The sequence below is a fragment of the Carcharodon carcharias genome, chromosome 7 (genome assembly GCF_017639515.1).
Source record: "Carcharodon carcharias isolate sCarCar2 chromosome 7, sCarCar2.pri, whole genome shotgun sequence".
Lineage (NCBI taxonomy): Eukaryota > Metazoa > Chordata > Chondrichthyes > Lamniformes > Lamnidae > Carcharodon > Carcharodon carcharias.
This window is the reverse complement of record NC_054473.1, coordinates 39,911,176-39,927,678: the sequence shown is the minus strand read 5'-3', so window position 1 is coordinate 39,927,678 and position 16,503 is coordinate 39,911,176. Positions and strand designations below refer to the sequence as shown.

The 16,503-nt window shown below is 40.5% G+C and overlaps 1 protein-coding gene across 2 annotated transcripts in view; it reads left to right on the top strand.

Moving 5' to 3' along the window:
• arhgef3 (Rho guanine nucleotide exchange factor (GEF) 3) overlaps positions 1-16,503 on the top strand; it is a 398,934-nt gene that overhangs the window by 107,510 nt on the left and 274,921 nt on the right. For both annotated transcript variants that reach the window (XM_041192201.1, XM_041192202.1), the window contains exon 2: positions 15,418-15,484. In XM_041192201.1, coding sequence (XP_041048135.1) covers positions 15,418-15,484 — 67 coding nt within the window. The remainder of the gene's footprint in view (positions 1-15,417; positions 15,485-16,503) is intronic.

Below are 16,503 nucleotides of genomic sequence, written 5' to 3'. Positions count from 1 at the left end.
TAGCTCTATCTTGGGAAGACTAAATGCAAATTGTGTGACTGTGTTTTTCAAACAACTCCATTTTATCTGCAAGTGTGACCCTGAGCACTATTATGACACAGCTGATGGTAAAGGCTGAGTTGTTCAAAACCCAGAGGAAACTTGAAACAACTGTCATAACCCATTTTTTTCAATTTGTAAGCTTCAAGATGCAGGCTTTGAATTCAGTAATAATAAGACCACCGAGTCTCAGAGGTTTGATAAAACTAAATTAAACATTTATTAATACAAGAAGGATTGTAAACACATAGCTATGTCTACAAAATTACTACAATGATAACTACAAAAATCCCCTAATTAATCTGATTCTCAGTTAACCCCCCGGTAAGGCAACAGTAAATCTCATAGATTTAAACAGACACCTGGCAAAGCACACCCTGTTCAGTCACATTCAAAATGAGTTTCTTTCAGCCCTAAGTCCTTGAAGACAGCAGCTTGAGACTTACAGGCTGGAGGCTTCTCACTATTGTTGGATCTTAAAATGTCTCTCCCTTCCACACAATCTATTTTCTGCTTCATACATATCTTTCTCTTTGAATGTAATTTTTCCATTGTATCACTAGGCATTTAACATTACTTCTTCCAGCAATCACATCCTTTCATCCCACCAATTTTATTAGTAAGCTGAAAAAAACACACTGCTTGGCGTCTTCTAACTAGGTGTAAGATTTCACCCGCAGTCTTGAATTGTTTCTTTTAACAAATGCAAATTTACACTTTACCTTCTACCCTCCTTATGTTTACCGAATTAATATCACAAAACTACTATATATCAAAGCACCCAGACTAGCTGAATTTAATCCAATTAAGACACACAGACAACTCATAGACATAGATCCCATTAGACCTCTATTTAAAAAAATAATTTCCAATAACATTATAGACATTAGTATCTCTTCATGACAACACCCATGGCTGTTACTCTCTCTCCCATTCCCCCTTTGACTTTGGCCTCTTACGTTGTTCACAGAAAGTTCAAGCAAGGTTCAGGAACAGTGTATTACTTACTTTCTGACACTCTGCAGCCCTCTAATGTGCATATTGACTTCAGTAATTGTAAGCCTTTGCTCTACCTCCACGCACTCCACAGGGTAGATTGCTGCAAACATGGGCTGATTATCAGTGTCCAGTGGTATTAGAGACAGTTAGCGTTTGGATGGAGCCCCCTTCCTCAGAATGTTGTGCTGGTAGGGGGTCGCAGTCTTGGTGCTGGATCTTTTATTCTCTTTGGAGCTGGTGCACTTATAATATTTTACCAGCACACTGTGTTTAAATTTCAGGCTTAATTTATAAACTGCCTGTGTACTCTAGCTCTCCTTTTTTCTTCACTTTCCTGGATAGGCCTCTCATTGCCTTAGCTATTCACAGGTTATTGGGGTGCTTTACCATGCTAAAGGTGCGAAGCTAGTGTAAGGGGTTGTTTTTGAGGAGTTGATCCTGAAGCAGGGCTCATGAAAAGTACCATTTGAAAAGAATGCACAGGCGTAACAACAAGTTTCATTCAGAATCATCAGCCAAAGATTACTGGAGCAGATTGTAAGAGTCACACCACACAAGTGCCAGGCAAAAACCATCTCCCCTTGGCATTCAATGGCATTACCATTGCTGAATCGCACACTATCAACATCCTGAGGATTACCATTGAACAGAAACTTAACTGGACCTGTTATATAAATACTGTGGCTACAGGAACATGTCAGAGGCTGGGAATTCTGTGGGGAGTAACCCACCTCCTGACTCCCCAAAGTCTGTCACAACCTACAAGGCACAAGTCAGGAGTGTGATGGAATACTCTCCACTTGACTGGATGAGTGCAGCTCCAAAAACACTCAAGAAGCTCCACACCATCCAGGACAAAGCAGCCCACTTCATCTGCCACCTTCACCAATGACACCCCATCCACCACCTTAAACATTCACTGCCTCTGCCACTGGTGCAAAGTAGCAGCAGCAGTGTGCGCCAACTACAAGATGCACTGCAGCAACTCTCCAAGCCACCTTTGACAGCACCTTCCAAACCTGCAAACTCTGCTACTTAGAAAAACAAGCAGATGTGTGGGAACGCCATCACCTGGAAGTTCCCCTCCAAACCATACACCAGCCTGACTTGGAACCATATCACTGTTCCTTCACTGTTGCTGGATCAAAAATCTGGAACTCTCTTACTAATAGAGCTGTGGTTGTACTTACACTAGATAGGCTGTAGCAGTTTAAGATGGCAGCTCACCACCCCTTTTCAAAAGCAATTAGCAATGGGTAATATATGCCTTGCCAGTGACATCCAGATCCCATGAAAGAAATGTTAAAAAACAGAGGGGTAAGGTGCACGGTATATTTTAATAGTTGATGGAGCTGTAAATTTATTCTGAGAAAAAATAACAGGAAAACAACTGGGATACAAGTTTTGATAAACATTGCATAATTCCCTACCCTCACCACACTTCAGCCACTATTAAGGAGCTCAGTGGATTATGTTTGTATTCTTCACACAAACTATCATTAAAAATGAATGAATAGATGGTGAAACATATCTATGTCACAAGGGTGAAACGGACTGGTAGTGAATTGGCAACTGATTCTTCACCCAATAGTTTTAATTTCTCAATGGCTTGGAAGAGTTACCCATTTATTTTCATTTCCAACCAAATTAAAACAACAGTAGGCTTGGAAAAAATTAACTATTGTTCTGTGAACTTCAATGGAAAGATCATCAAGTGCGGTGAAAGTACAGCAATTCACTACAAACATGTTTGCGCTGCTGGTGTAAACCAAATTCACCCCCTTAATCTCCAATTGTGACAATTTAAGGACTTATTGATAGAAGCTGGCATGTTGCTGATGGTTGGGACCATAATAGACATTTTTGTTTGGATTTGCTACTGGGAATGGGCGGATTGTAATTGCCACAGATGTTTCCTTGACAAGCTTACTGTGCCAAGGAAAGTGAATATTTTATATTGGGTTACTTACAAAACTTCCGGAAGATCTGACCTGACTGTCCTCTTGTAGTTTGTGAGCATAGTGTGTTGGTAGTCATCAATTCATCATGTTTGAGTAATGCCATTTCCAAGGCGCCATTATTCGACAGGATGGGAAATGCAGTGAGTGTGTGTTCAATGTGTATAATCCTAATGATTGCTTATGGATGTTGCAGTATAGACTATCTGGAGTCATCAAACAACAAAAAAGAAAGTCTCTGGAGAAGCATGGAGGAAAGTATTTGCAGGAGCATACCTTTTCATTGGAGTCAATAGGGACAAGAGATTGTTGTAGTGCTCTGTTGCCATGACACCGTCAGTGTTGTGTCATTCCAGTTGGAGGATGCTGCATGTAATTGATCTATTTTTCAATAGGCAACAGCTGCTAGACAGATGTTAACTGGTTAAATTCTAATATTGTTTTAAAAGGGGAATAGTTAGGAAAGAGAATGCAAAGGTACATTTATGAGTAGGAATCTTTGAAACTGAATATTATGAAGCTTACCATCTACTCACTTGGGATGTTGCTTAATATAACCTGTCCTTGATGTTCACATAAAGCATTTTACATATGCATCACAGAATTGGAAGTGTGAGAGAGCCACAAACATGTTATATGCAAAGACATCTGCAGTGCCCTTCATTGAAATTAGTTTTTGCTCACTGAGTCAAAGTGGAGTAGCTGTCTCAGGTATGAATTGTAAAGCTAAAAATGTGATTGATATTCAGTGACTTCCTGCTTCATTTAACAAGAGCCTCTGGTTCAATTACATAGAGAATTTATGCAGTAGTTAGTAGTGAAGAAAACCATGAAATATATTCCAGTTTCTAAATAGAGATTTGATGTAGATGGTGTAATTTCGTAGGTAAAATAGCAATTTGTACTGTATTGGTCAGGCTGCAGCAAAACTTTCTGTATATTTATTCTCAGGGTAGAGGGAAGGTTGGGAGGCTGGAACCCATTGACAAAGGAAAATGCTGGTATCCTTGAGTGTTTAATGGGGGGATTTATCTCCACATCAATTAATGCCCACTTAAGGGCATCATTCGACCGCTGCTAGCATTTAACCGGCTTCACGAGAGGCCCACGCCATGTGGCCAGCCCGGCTTGATTCTCCGCATGGGCTGGTGGTGGACAGGGAGTGTCCCTCCTTAACTGGCCTCCTGGCCCCATTGGAAGGTCCCCCAGGTGTAAAATCATGTTGCCCTCCTATGGCCTCTCAAACCTCGGCTCCTACACTCCTTTGATAAACCCCAAACACTTACAAAGTTCCGATTCATCACAACTTGCCCACTCATCATTCAAGTGCAGTACCAGTAGCCACTGCTCTCCTGGTGGCGCTAGATCTGTTTGAAATCTATCCCATTTAGCACGGTGGTAGTGCCGCACAACACAATGTAGGGTATCCTCAATGTGAAGGCAATGCTTCTCCACAAGGACTGTGCGGTAGTCACTCGTACCGATACTGTAATGGACAGATGCATCTGTGGCAGGCAGGTTGGTGAGGATGAAGCCAAGTATGTTTTTCCCTCGTGGCCCCTTAAACTCGCTCCCACTCTGCCATGGAAATCCAAGACTTTACAACAGACTGCTTGTTGCAGCCTAAAACCTTTCTGGCTTGACCAGATGGCTGATTCAAACCTGCATCTTCTCCCAGCCCAGAACTCCAGCTATAGCTCCAGCTGCTACATCTCACCAAAAGCCATAACTCCCAGCTACGGTAACTCTAAAATACCTTTTTCCCCTTTCAGCTCAGGTTCCATTGTTCTCACACCTCTTTGAAATGCAAGTCATTCCAAATATAAATTCTTCCATGTCTCTATTTTGTCTTTGCTTTTGGGTCAATAAAATATAATATCCCCAATTCTGTTTACCTATGGAACTACTGCAAGATGCAAACATCTTTTGTGTCACCTGTGACTTCCCTTTGATATTCAAACAAACTCTCCAATTAACTAAAAATGCAAATGTTAGATCTAACCTATTCACTTGTATCTCAAACCTAACACCTCTATCCTTTTCATGTTTCAAACCCCCCAGATAACCTGTTTCCTATTAATCTCTGCCCAGCTTAATTAAATCTCTCTCTCTCTCTCTCTCTCTCTCTCTCTCTCTCTCACACACACACACACACACACACACACACACACACACACACACAGTGTTCTACACAAAATAATACAATATTCCCCAAAAATATAAAAAAAATCAATTTCTCACAGTGTACAGAATTTCTGTATTCTGAAGGAATTACACTCAAGAAAATGTCATAGATCTTTATTTTAGTGGAAGGAACTAGCTTTTTGGCAGATGTTGGCACATCTACTAGTTATTAATTAGCCTAGATTATGCAGGTGAATAGAGCAACACCTTAATGAAACAGAAAATGGTTATCCAAACAAAAGGGTTTATATTTTCATTAGAGATGGGAGAATTCATGATCGTATCTTTGTGTAACATAGAGCAGGTCTATGAAATGGAGGATCAGCCTGTTTCAATTAGTGTTGGGTACAATTGCTTGGAATGTGGCAGCGTTAGCAGGTATAAAAGATCCACTAAGACGAGGGAACATAGAGTTTCCAATACATCCTTTTAAGAAAAGCTGCGAAATATTACAGCATATTTTATATTTCACCAGAATAGTCTGCTGCAGTCAGAAATGAATGGAATAGATCTGTGCTTGGAGTACATTGCTGTTATCCAAATTGATGTTGAGTGCAATAGCCTAACAAACTGAACTGAGTGCATAATTTAGGCTGAAACTTCAGTGCAGCATTGAGGGAGTTCTGCATTGGAGGTGCTATCTTTTGCATGTGATTTTAAACTGAGGCTCTGTTAGGTAAATGAAAAGGATCCCATGATACTCCTTGAAGCAGAGGTCGGGACTTCTGGTATACTGGACAACTTTTGTTCCACAAACAACAGCTAAAATGGATGATCTGGTTATTTATTTCATTACTATTTGTGGGACTTAACACTAGACCAAATGATGGATGTTGTGTAGGTTTGGCTTGGTTATAGAACTGTCAGCTTTTCTATCTATGAAAGGACATGCAAGGCCAGTTTTACATTGTAACAGAAAGCTCAAAATTACACACTCTGTCTTGCCAGACTTTGTTGGATGCTGAGTGTTAATTGGTAAAGCTGAAACACTGCATACATTCTCAGAAATCATATTGTTCAAGTAGGTACTGTTACTCATAATTCAACCTGGCATCTACTTGAGAGGAAATATTTTCCCCCTATTGGGGGGGATGTACAGGAGCGGGTGCACCTCCGATTGACGCCCCCGATTGGGGGCACGCTGCCATTTTATGTGGGTGGGCCAATTAAGGCCTGCCCACTGTGACATCCATCAGGAAGCGCTATGCGCTCCCTGTGCGGGTGGGGGTGGTGGTTGGATCCCCGAAGCCGGGAGAGCGCTCTTTCGTGCTGCCTCAGGGAGATTGGTGCCAAATTCAAAAGTAGTCAGTGCACAAACATAAAATTTCCCTGACATGACACTGTCACATGAGTTGGGACATGTCCATCACTTCCATTTAAACTCTTATTAAATTTTTAAAAACCTTCATGAAACCTCATCCCGCCCGTGGATGAGGTTTCATGCTTTTTCTGAAGCCCGCCAGGGTTCCCAGCCTGCCCACCAACCTTAATGTTGAATGGGCAAGTCCATTAACTACTTGAATTACTTTTTAAATAGCCTCAATTGGCCGTTGACAGGTTGGTGGGTGCACAGCTGATTTGGCTGCGCCCCCACCGGCCTAAAAATTGAAATGACGTGGGGTGAAGTTGTGAGTTCCGCCTCCACACATCAGTAGGCCTCAATTTATGATCCATCATCTCCAAGATATTTTTCTCACCCCTCAAAAAGAACAAGGCAGAGAACATTTTCCAAATAAGCCTAAGAAAAATAATAAATAGATACAAGTTGCTTCATGACATGACTGTGAGAATGATTCTTGAACCAGTCACCACCAAGAATTGTGGACAGGTGGTGGGTGGGGATTGGGGTGAGGGCGGGGGTGGTTTTCTCTGAAGAATAGAAGCACTTTTCAGAAAGTAGGTCACTCGATTTTTCTAAAGAATGTTCCTATTTAGGATGCATAGATGTTGGATAGTAGAGACTTGATTGATTTGAATTTCCACACAGCATCGGTTGGGCCTTCTGATGTTAGTTGGTTGTTAAATATATTTCCTCATTTTATTTTAAAAAGTGATGGCATCTTTTTTTCCCCTAGATCAGTTTATTAATCAGAAATCAGCAAATTTGCTCTGATTGTCATTCTTGATTTTAATATTTTTACCTAGAGGCACCTGATCTTGAATTATGTAACACTATTAAGCATTGCTATTCCAACTAACTTAGTGTGAATGCACCTTTTCCCAGTTTAACTTTTTTTTATTAAACACCACAAGCAGCAGCTATAATCCAACTTAAATCAAGAACACAGAAAAACAAGAAGTTTTTTTACACCAAAAATGTTAACACACTATCTTGCTTTGTAATTAGCAAGAAGGATCATTATAAGACATGTTGAGAGATTAAAAATGCTATTCAAGCCTGAGCAGCCACCACTCATGTGATTGACTTGGTAAATGCAGAGTCCCCTTTAGTGACAATGAGCAAAAGTGAATTATGTATGACTCACTATGTACGAGGAATGGAAGAGTAATACTGTGCACTGGAATATTCAGATATGATTCACTTGTACTTCCAACTTCAAGGTGCTGTCAACAGGCTGCAGTGTAGGGTAATCTAGCAACCAGGTCAATGCTGTATCTTCAGATCTAATGGAACCAAATGACTCATATCAGACATTGTAAAATAACATGAGTGGTGGCTGCTCAGGCTTGAATAGCATTTTTAATCTCTCAACATGTCTTATAATGATCCTTCTTGCTAATTACAAAGCAAGATAATGTGTTAACATTTTTGGTGTAAAAAAACTTCTTGTTTTTCTGTGTTCTTGATTTAAGTTGGATTATAGCTGCTGCTTGTGGTGTTTAATAAAAAAAAGTTAAACTGGGAAAAGGTGCATTCACACTAAGTTAGTTGGAATAGCAATGCTTAATAGTGTTACATAATTCAAGATCAGGTGCCTTGTAAGTGACCACCACTGAGAGGAGGTATGTGTGACATATTGGTACTATGGTATGATCCACAATGGAACAATAGGACATAATTATAATGAGTCCAGGTAGGGAATTTGGAGGCGAAACTATGCAGAAAACAAATGCTTCCCCACAGGATGGGAAGGATCATCAGAGGCAGAGCTAAGTCTTCGAATACTGAGCTGTGAGGAAATGAAATACCTGGAAGTGAATTGATCCCCAATGGTTCTAATCTTTAGTTTATTTCAGAAATTTTCTTAATTCAAACTTGAATGAAAAGAAATAATTTCATTAAGGTTTCAAATCAATATTCCAATTAGTTAATCCAGCATGCAAAGGATTACTCTGCAAGGTCTCTCCATCCTCTAAGCCATATTTAGAACCTTAGCCTATCATAACTGATATTGAAATGGTGCAGTGCATGTGACGTTATGGGTATGCTAGAAACGTGCAGTGATCAGTGGCACCATAAGAGTTGGAGTACGATACCCATCCAAGTATAATAATTGTTGCCTGGGTCAGATGGTTTTTAATTTTAGTTTGGATATACAACTTGCTTTTTAGGGGATTGTTTGAGTAGTGTTGAACATTGATATTTTAATAGCTACCTTCTTTTATAAGTAAGGAGTAACAATAAAAGCTTTTTGTCACAAATGTATAATTGTGATGTCATAGATTTTGTAATAAAAAGCTAATCTTCCTTTTTAAATGGACACAAGAAGCCTTAAAGATGGCTGCCAAAAGTCACCTGACCTTTTCAATTGCATTGTGGTTAAGCTTCCAGAAAACTTCAGTGAATAGCAGGTAGACATACCCAAACATGAAAAGACTTTTGAAGTTCATTGAGTCTTCAAACAGACATGGCCTTCCCTGAAAGTGTGAAAACCTTGGCTCCTTTTGAATACTAGAGCTGATTAGGAGACTTTGGATTGCTAAATGGGATTACTATTTGCCTTATTTGGAAGATAACTTGGTATTTTGTCAGGATCACATAATAGCAAACATTTTAAGTTTTTGCGCTGCATAAAGATAGGTTGCAAAGAGCCATATTGTGTGCAGAACCCCAGGAAGAACTTTGAGAAACAACTTCAGAGAGTGTTCTTGGCTAAGGGAGGACAAAGGGGAAGCTTTTTTTAAAGAAATCAAAGCTGGTTCTGCTGAAAAGATCAAGGTAACCTGCAAGTTCTGTAACCACAGAATTAATGAGGAATAGGAAACCTTTTCTCCCTCCCAATGACCTGCTGAATCCACCCAAGAGAGGCAACTGCAGAAGCCATCACAGCTGCTAATCGAACCTCAAGTTTCAAGTGCTTCACTTTAGAAAGGAAGAACTCAAGCATCAGGTCTGCAATGATATCTCACAGAGACTGATTTGAAATCTCACCTTTAAATATTTTCAAATCCTTATCTGCTTTGAACCATTGTATCTGTATTTTAATTAATAACTTTATCATTTTTACCTAAAGAGTTTTTAGTAGTAGTTTTTGTAATAATGTTTAATGTCTTGTTTAAGACGGAAGTTTGTCTGCTGCATTATTTTTAAGTTGAACCATTCATAAATTGAAAAGGGGGCTGCATACACACACACACAAATTCTTAGCTCATGAACCACTTTAAGGAAATTCCTTCTACGTGACATTATACTCTATCATTGTACTCACTGTAATTGTACATTTAAAAGTTTTATATCACCACATGAAAACTTTGGTTCACCAGAATTAATTTTTTCTATAGTTTTCTATTTGAGACATGATAAAACTTTTGTATGATGCGATTAATAAATGCTATCTAATAAAGGAAATGTCTCTGACAATCCCTAAAGTCTATGACTGTGGGTTCAGAGTGTCAGGAAGATGTCTGAGATGCTGTCATATATATTCAGGTGGCAGATCTTTTTTATATCCTATTTTTTAAAAAATTTAACATGTTAACCATGATATCTCGAAACTTGCTTGATTGCTGTGGGAAATCAATGAGCAATGTCCAGGAGTTTTCCTAAAATTAGAAATTTTTCCCCTCTTTTTGTTGTTGTTCTTTCCCTGATCCTCCCCCCACCTCCCAGGAGCTATCATTTCTACCTATTGGGGAGGGTGATCCACAAGCTTGTACCATCTAAATAAGTGAATATTGATGGGTTTGATGTACAATAATGATGCTTGCGTTGCCTGATTATTTTCAGTAGACCTTGATTCTCCATGGCACAGTTCAGTCTTGTAGGGTGTCAGAACAGCAAATAATGTTGTAGACAGTGTTGTGGGCAGAGCTGTTGGAAATGTAATCAACATACTTTGGGGGCAGAAGGTTATTAATAGCATTTTGAGGGCACAAGGAGCACTGTTAATTCAATCAGAATTCCCCATTTAATGTGGGCACTTCTTCTACACTGTATAGTAAGGCTTTGCAAACAATTCAAGGGTGATACTTTATTAGTCATCCACTTTAAAATCACCTACTACTGTCTTAAGAATAGGAATGATTACCAAATATAATCTGCTAAGTTCCTCCGCATACCAGAAGTATTATTATTCATCTTTTAATAAGGTTGTTCTAATTCTTAATGTAAGCTTTTTGTAATTAATTTATGGGATATGGGCATCGCTGGCTAGGCCAGCATTTACTGCCCATCCTTATTGCCCTTGAGAAGGTGGTGGTGAGCTGCATCCTTGAACCGCTGCAGCCCTGTGGTGTAGGTACACCCACAGTGCTGTTAGAGAGGGAGTTCCAGGATTTTGACCCAGTGACAATGAAGGAACGGTGATATATTCCCAAGTCAGGATAGTGAGTGACTTGGAAGGGAACTTCCAGGTGGTGGTGTTCCCAGTATCTGTTGCCCTTGTCCTTCTAGATGGTGGTGATCATGCATTTGGAAGGTGATGCCTAAGGAGCCTTGGTGAGTTTCTGCAGTGCATCTTGTAGTTGGTACACACTGCTGCTACTGTGCGTCGGTGGTGGAGGGAGTGAATGTTTTTCGTGGAAGGGGTGCCAATTGTGCCTTGTAGATCGTGGACAGGCTTTGGAGGATCAGGAGGTGAGTTACTTGCTGCAGGATTCCTAGCCTCTGACCTGCTCTTGCAGACACAGTATTTATGTGGCTAGTCCAGTTCAGTTTCTGGTCAATGTTAACCCCCAGGATGTTGATAGTGGGGGATTCAGTGATGGTAATGCCATTGAATGTCAAAGGGTGATGATTAGTTTCTCTCTTGTAGGAGATGGTCATTGCCTGACACTTGTGTGGCGTGAATGTTACTTATTGCTTATCAGTCCAAGCCTGGATATTGTCTAGGTCTTGCTGCATTTGGACATGGACTGCTTCAGTATATGAGGAGTCACGAATGGTGCTGAACATAGTGCAATCATCAGCAAACATCCCCACTTCTGACCTTATGATGGAAGGAAGGTCATTGATGAAGCAGCTGATGATGATTGGGGCTAGGACACTATCCTGAAGAACTCCTGTAGTGATATCCTGGAACTGAGAAGATTAACCTCCAACAACCACAACCATCTTCCTTCGTGCTAGGTATGACTCTGATCACTGGAGAGTTTTCCCCTTGATTCCCATTGATTCCAGTTTTGCTAGGGCTCCTTGATGCCACACTTTGTCAAATTCATATCAAGGTTAGTCACTCTCACCACACCTCTGGAGTTCAGCTCTGTTGTCCATGTTTGAACCAAGGCTGTAATGAGATCAGGAGCTGAGTGGCCCTGGCGGAACCCAAACTGAGTGTCAGTAAGCAGGTTATTGCTGAGCAAGTGCTGGGTAATAGCACTGTTGCTGACCCATTCAATCACTTTATTGATCACTTTACATGTACAGAAACTCCATTCGAAAAGTTTATGTAAGTAGTTTTTATGTAAAATGTTGACATTAAGTGTGACCAAAAACAATGACAACTGGAAATTCGACAGGATTTCAACAACACTCAAGAAGCTTGACACCATTCAGGACAAAGCACCATCCTTGACTGGCACCCCTTCCACAAACATTCACTCCCTCCACCATGATGAACAGTGGCAACAGTGTGTACCATGTAAAGGTGCATTGCAGAAACTCACCAAGGCTCCTTAGGCAGCATGTTCCAAACCCATGACCACTACCATTAGAAGGACAAGGGCAGCAAATATTTGGGAACATCATCACCTGGAAGTTTCCCTCCAAGCCACTCAACATCCTGACTTGGGAAATATATTAACGTTCCTTCACTGTCACTAGTTCAAAATCCTGGAACTCCCTCCCTAACAGCACTGTGGGTGTACCTACACTACATGGACTGCAGCGGTTCAAGAAGGCAGCTCACCACCACCTTCTCGTCCTCTTTTCCAAATTCTAACTTATACCAAATCTGGCCACTTGGTCTGGCGAGTTCATTACTAATCCTGCTTCAAAATTGGTGCAAGTTGTTTTCTGTTTTTTTAAATGAACTATTTATAGAAATATCAGTTACAATTATTTTCACAGAAATGATCAAATATTTGGTCCCACATATGCTGTAATTTTCTTATTGGCCAGTAGTGTCACTATTTGGTATATTTAATCATGGAACACTGTTCAAAATTGGTTCGATTTGTATGGTAGAGGAAGTTTGATTTTGTATATCCAATTCCTGAACATTTTTTTATGTTGTTAATACTTGTCAATTTAAACAGATTGATTTGCAAAGTTTGATAAGTGGTCTCAAACGATTAGGTCTTTGGAAACCATATATGCGAAGACAAATATAATCAGTCATTTTCAGTTAACTCACAATTGGCTTTTTGACAATTATCCGAAGTAACCTCCTCCCACAAGAATGTGTTCCTTTGAAATAGGCCTCACTGGAATCTGCCTGCAAGTCCCTGTATCTGTGAAGACAAACATTAAGAATAAAGAACAGACTTGTATGTATACAGCACTGTTCATGACCTCAGGACAGGCTAAAACACTTCACAATGAATTAAGCAGTTTTGAAATGTAGAGGGAAATATGTCATCCAGTGTGTGCACACTGCAAGTTCTCACAAATTGCAATGAGATAATCAATTAAATTCTTTCAGTATTGCTGGCTCAGTGTTAAATGTTGGCAGGTGTTCCCCTCCCTTCACTGGCTATGACTAGTGGATGAGTTCTAACTTATGGTGGATGGGCAATGACCAAATATCTGACTTCAGAATGAATCATTTATATTCTAAATGATTTCAAACAGTTAAAATCCTGAGTACATTAACTATCCTCCCTGTTCATCCATTTTCCATGCTTTAAGTGAAAAATAGATGCTGCATAAATTTGCAGCAAATGTTATTAAAAATCCAAGCAAGCAGCGTCATCAAGCCAGCAGGAACAAAATAATTTCATTTTTAACAAATTAACTTAAATGTAGTCCTTAAACTACCTAATTTGTCCATGCATATTAAAATAAAATGGATGTTTGTAATCCATCAAACTTATTTACATGATCCTTTTAAGCTTTGGAGCAAGCCAGAGAAAAGTTGCTGTGCTAAAAACATTAAAAAGTTGCTGTGAATCTTTTGTTGTGATTCACCCAATCGACTGACCCTGAACCTGAACATTGGATTTTAGATGTTCAAAGCTGATTCCATGCTGTTTACACGTTGAATTAATTCCATCGCAGACTCTCAACTTGTGATGGTTTCATATTTTCTCCTCACTGTCCTCTGCTCACCACTGCGACCTGTCTCATCTAATCTCTTCCATGTCTGCGTCACTCCAATCCTCTTTCTAACCATTTGCATGTGTGGTTTGGCTTTCACTCCAAACCCGAGCTTCATTCTCCCTCTTTTATCCTCACCCTTTCTTAGACCATTCTCTCTTTCTCCTATGTCACCTCACCATTCTCACCGTGCCCTTACGAGCAGTAACTTCAATTGCCCATCCTCCCCTCTCAGAGATCTATCCACTCTACGGTTAAACTCAAGAATCCCTTTTCTGGCTTTGATTGAAATTTGGCCTATGGTTGGGAGACACCTTCACCCTTAATGACCCTTGCCTCCTGGCTATACCTTCAAATACCTGGTCCACCTAAACTGTTGCAGTGGTATCATGGCCCTTAGTGCTAAGTCACATCTTGCAGTCACTCCTTCAACACCTTCATCTTCCAGCGCCTCTTGTTCTATCTCTGACAGGTGGGCAGGTAGCCCATCAGTCAAATGGAAGTGAAGTCCAGGAGTTAAAGTAGCCCAAATTTCACATCAGCATTGCTTTATGAGCTTGATACGTGCCTCCCCTCCCCTCCACCTCTGCACCTTTTGTTAGAGGAGTTATGTTGGAGTTGAGGGGAGGAAGTCCTGAGTAGGGTGCCCCCCCGCAGTGACCAGTGTTGGAATGTTAATTTGTAATGACAACTTGAGGCTGGATTTTATGGCTCCCCTCCAGCATACTTGATGGCATGGGGAGGCTCATAAAATAAAATGTGTGGTCTTCCCACCGTCTTCCCGCCCACCCCTGACCTGCCTCCCATGCTATATTGGGCAGGGAAGGCATCAGGCAGCCTGCCCGTCCTTAGACATGTTGAGGCCCTTATTCAACCAATTAATGGCTACTTGTCCTGGACTGTGTCAAGCTTCTTCAGTGTTGGAGTTGGAGTTGCACTGTTCCAAGTAAGGGAGGAATATTCCTTTACACTACTTATTTGTGCCTTGTTGATAGTGGAAAGAGTTTGAGGAGTTACCTGCCACAGAATTCCCAACTTCTGACCTGTTCTTGTAGCCACAATATTTATATAGTTGATCCAGTTAAGTTTCTGGTCAATAGTGATTCCAAGATGTTGATGGTGGGGGAATCAGTGACAAAACTGGCACTGAACATCAAGGGGATGTAGTTAGATTTGTCTCTTGTTAAAGATAGCCATTTTCTGGCACTTGTGTGGCGCAAATATTAATTACCACCTATCAGCCCGAGCTTGCGTGTTATCCACATCTTGCTGCATACGGACATGGAACAGCAGCAGATGAATCCGGGAACTTCAGCTGCAGTAACACGCCATGAGCACAACCTTCTGATCTGGAGTCAGATGCGCTACCGTTGCGCCACAAGCCCAGATGAAATTTAACATGATCACGTGTAGCATCAAATATAAGGAGAAACAATGGATAATTATTTTTATTCTTTCAGGAGTGTAAGTGTCACTGGCAAGGCTAGCATTTGTTATCCATCCCTAATTGCCCTTGAAACACAGATGAGTTCTCTTGCAGTTGTTATCACACCCATGGACTGTTTATGGATTTTAAATTTGTTACCTGATGTTTGGAAAAGGTCCTGACAGTAAAAGTTCTATTTTCTTTTTGTTTCCCAGGCCTACCTTACAGCATGGTAGCACCTCCTCCCTACTTTCTGCAGTCAGTGGCTGGAATTTCAAGGGGGTAAGTTTATCATGACCTTAACTACACTTTTTTGAGGCTGAGTATAGGTAGGATTGTATATACATGTGTGCCTTTACCACATCTTTCAAATGCTCCACGTACAATGAATTAGCAAGATCCCCCAATGAAGTGAATGACCAGTTAATCTGACTTTGGTGATGTTGATTGAGGAGGGGGATATGTTGTTCAGAACATTGCCTTTTAAATAATATCACAGAATCCTTAACCTCCACCTGAACCAGTGGAACAGCTAGATAGGACGTTGGCTTAATATTGCATGTGGCTCTTCAGATAATAGTGTTCCCTCAGTATTGCATTGGCCAACATTAATAATATCCAAGATTTATTTTTCTGCAGAATGCTTTAATGTAAACTGTTCAGTCACAAAGCCATCCATTAAGTTTAAGACCATGCTTCCATTCATTTGCCTGTATTGTAAGTTTTGGATATTGTTTAGGATTTACCCACCAATGAGACAGTCGCGCTAAGAACAATAGAACAATACTTCTTTTTTCCCAATCTTCTAGCCTACAGCAAACTGGGCAAACCAAATAATAAGAAATATCAGCAAAATACAGTTTGGTTGTCCGGGCTTCATAGGCTAGATAGGCAAGGATCAAGGAGCTGTACATGGCGCATTGCCGGAAGCTTTGATCTCACTTTATGCCCTAGAGTGAGGTTTGAACCCAGAATGACTTAAGGTTGGTGCTACTAAAAAAGTCAAGCCGACACACAATCAAGACACATTTTACAAAATCCAAATGAAGTTGCAAAAATATTTTTGTGTTATTTATTTCCACCCCTTTCTGAAGTACCTTGCTACAGTTAGTCCCAGCATCCATGGGCTATGGAAGGGAGAAATAAACGAGGATTCTTGCACTTGACAAGAGTGACCCATATGCGAAACTGGACAAGTGAACATCCAATGAGGGCCAATCCACAAGAAATGTACTTCTGAAGAAGCTGACATCTTATGGGAAAGTTTGCAGAGATAGAGGTTCGGGAGGGCATGATTGAAT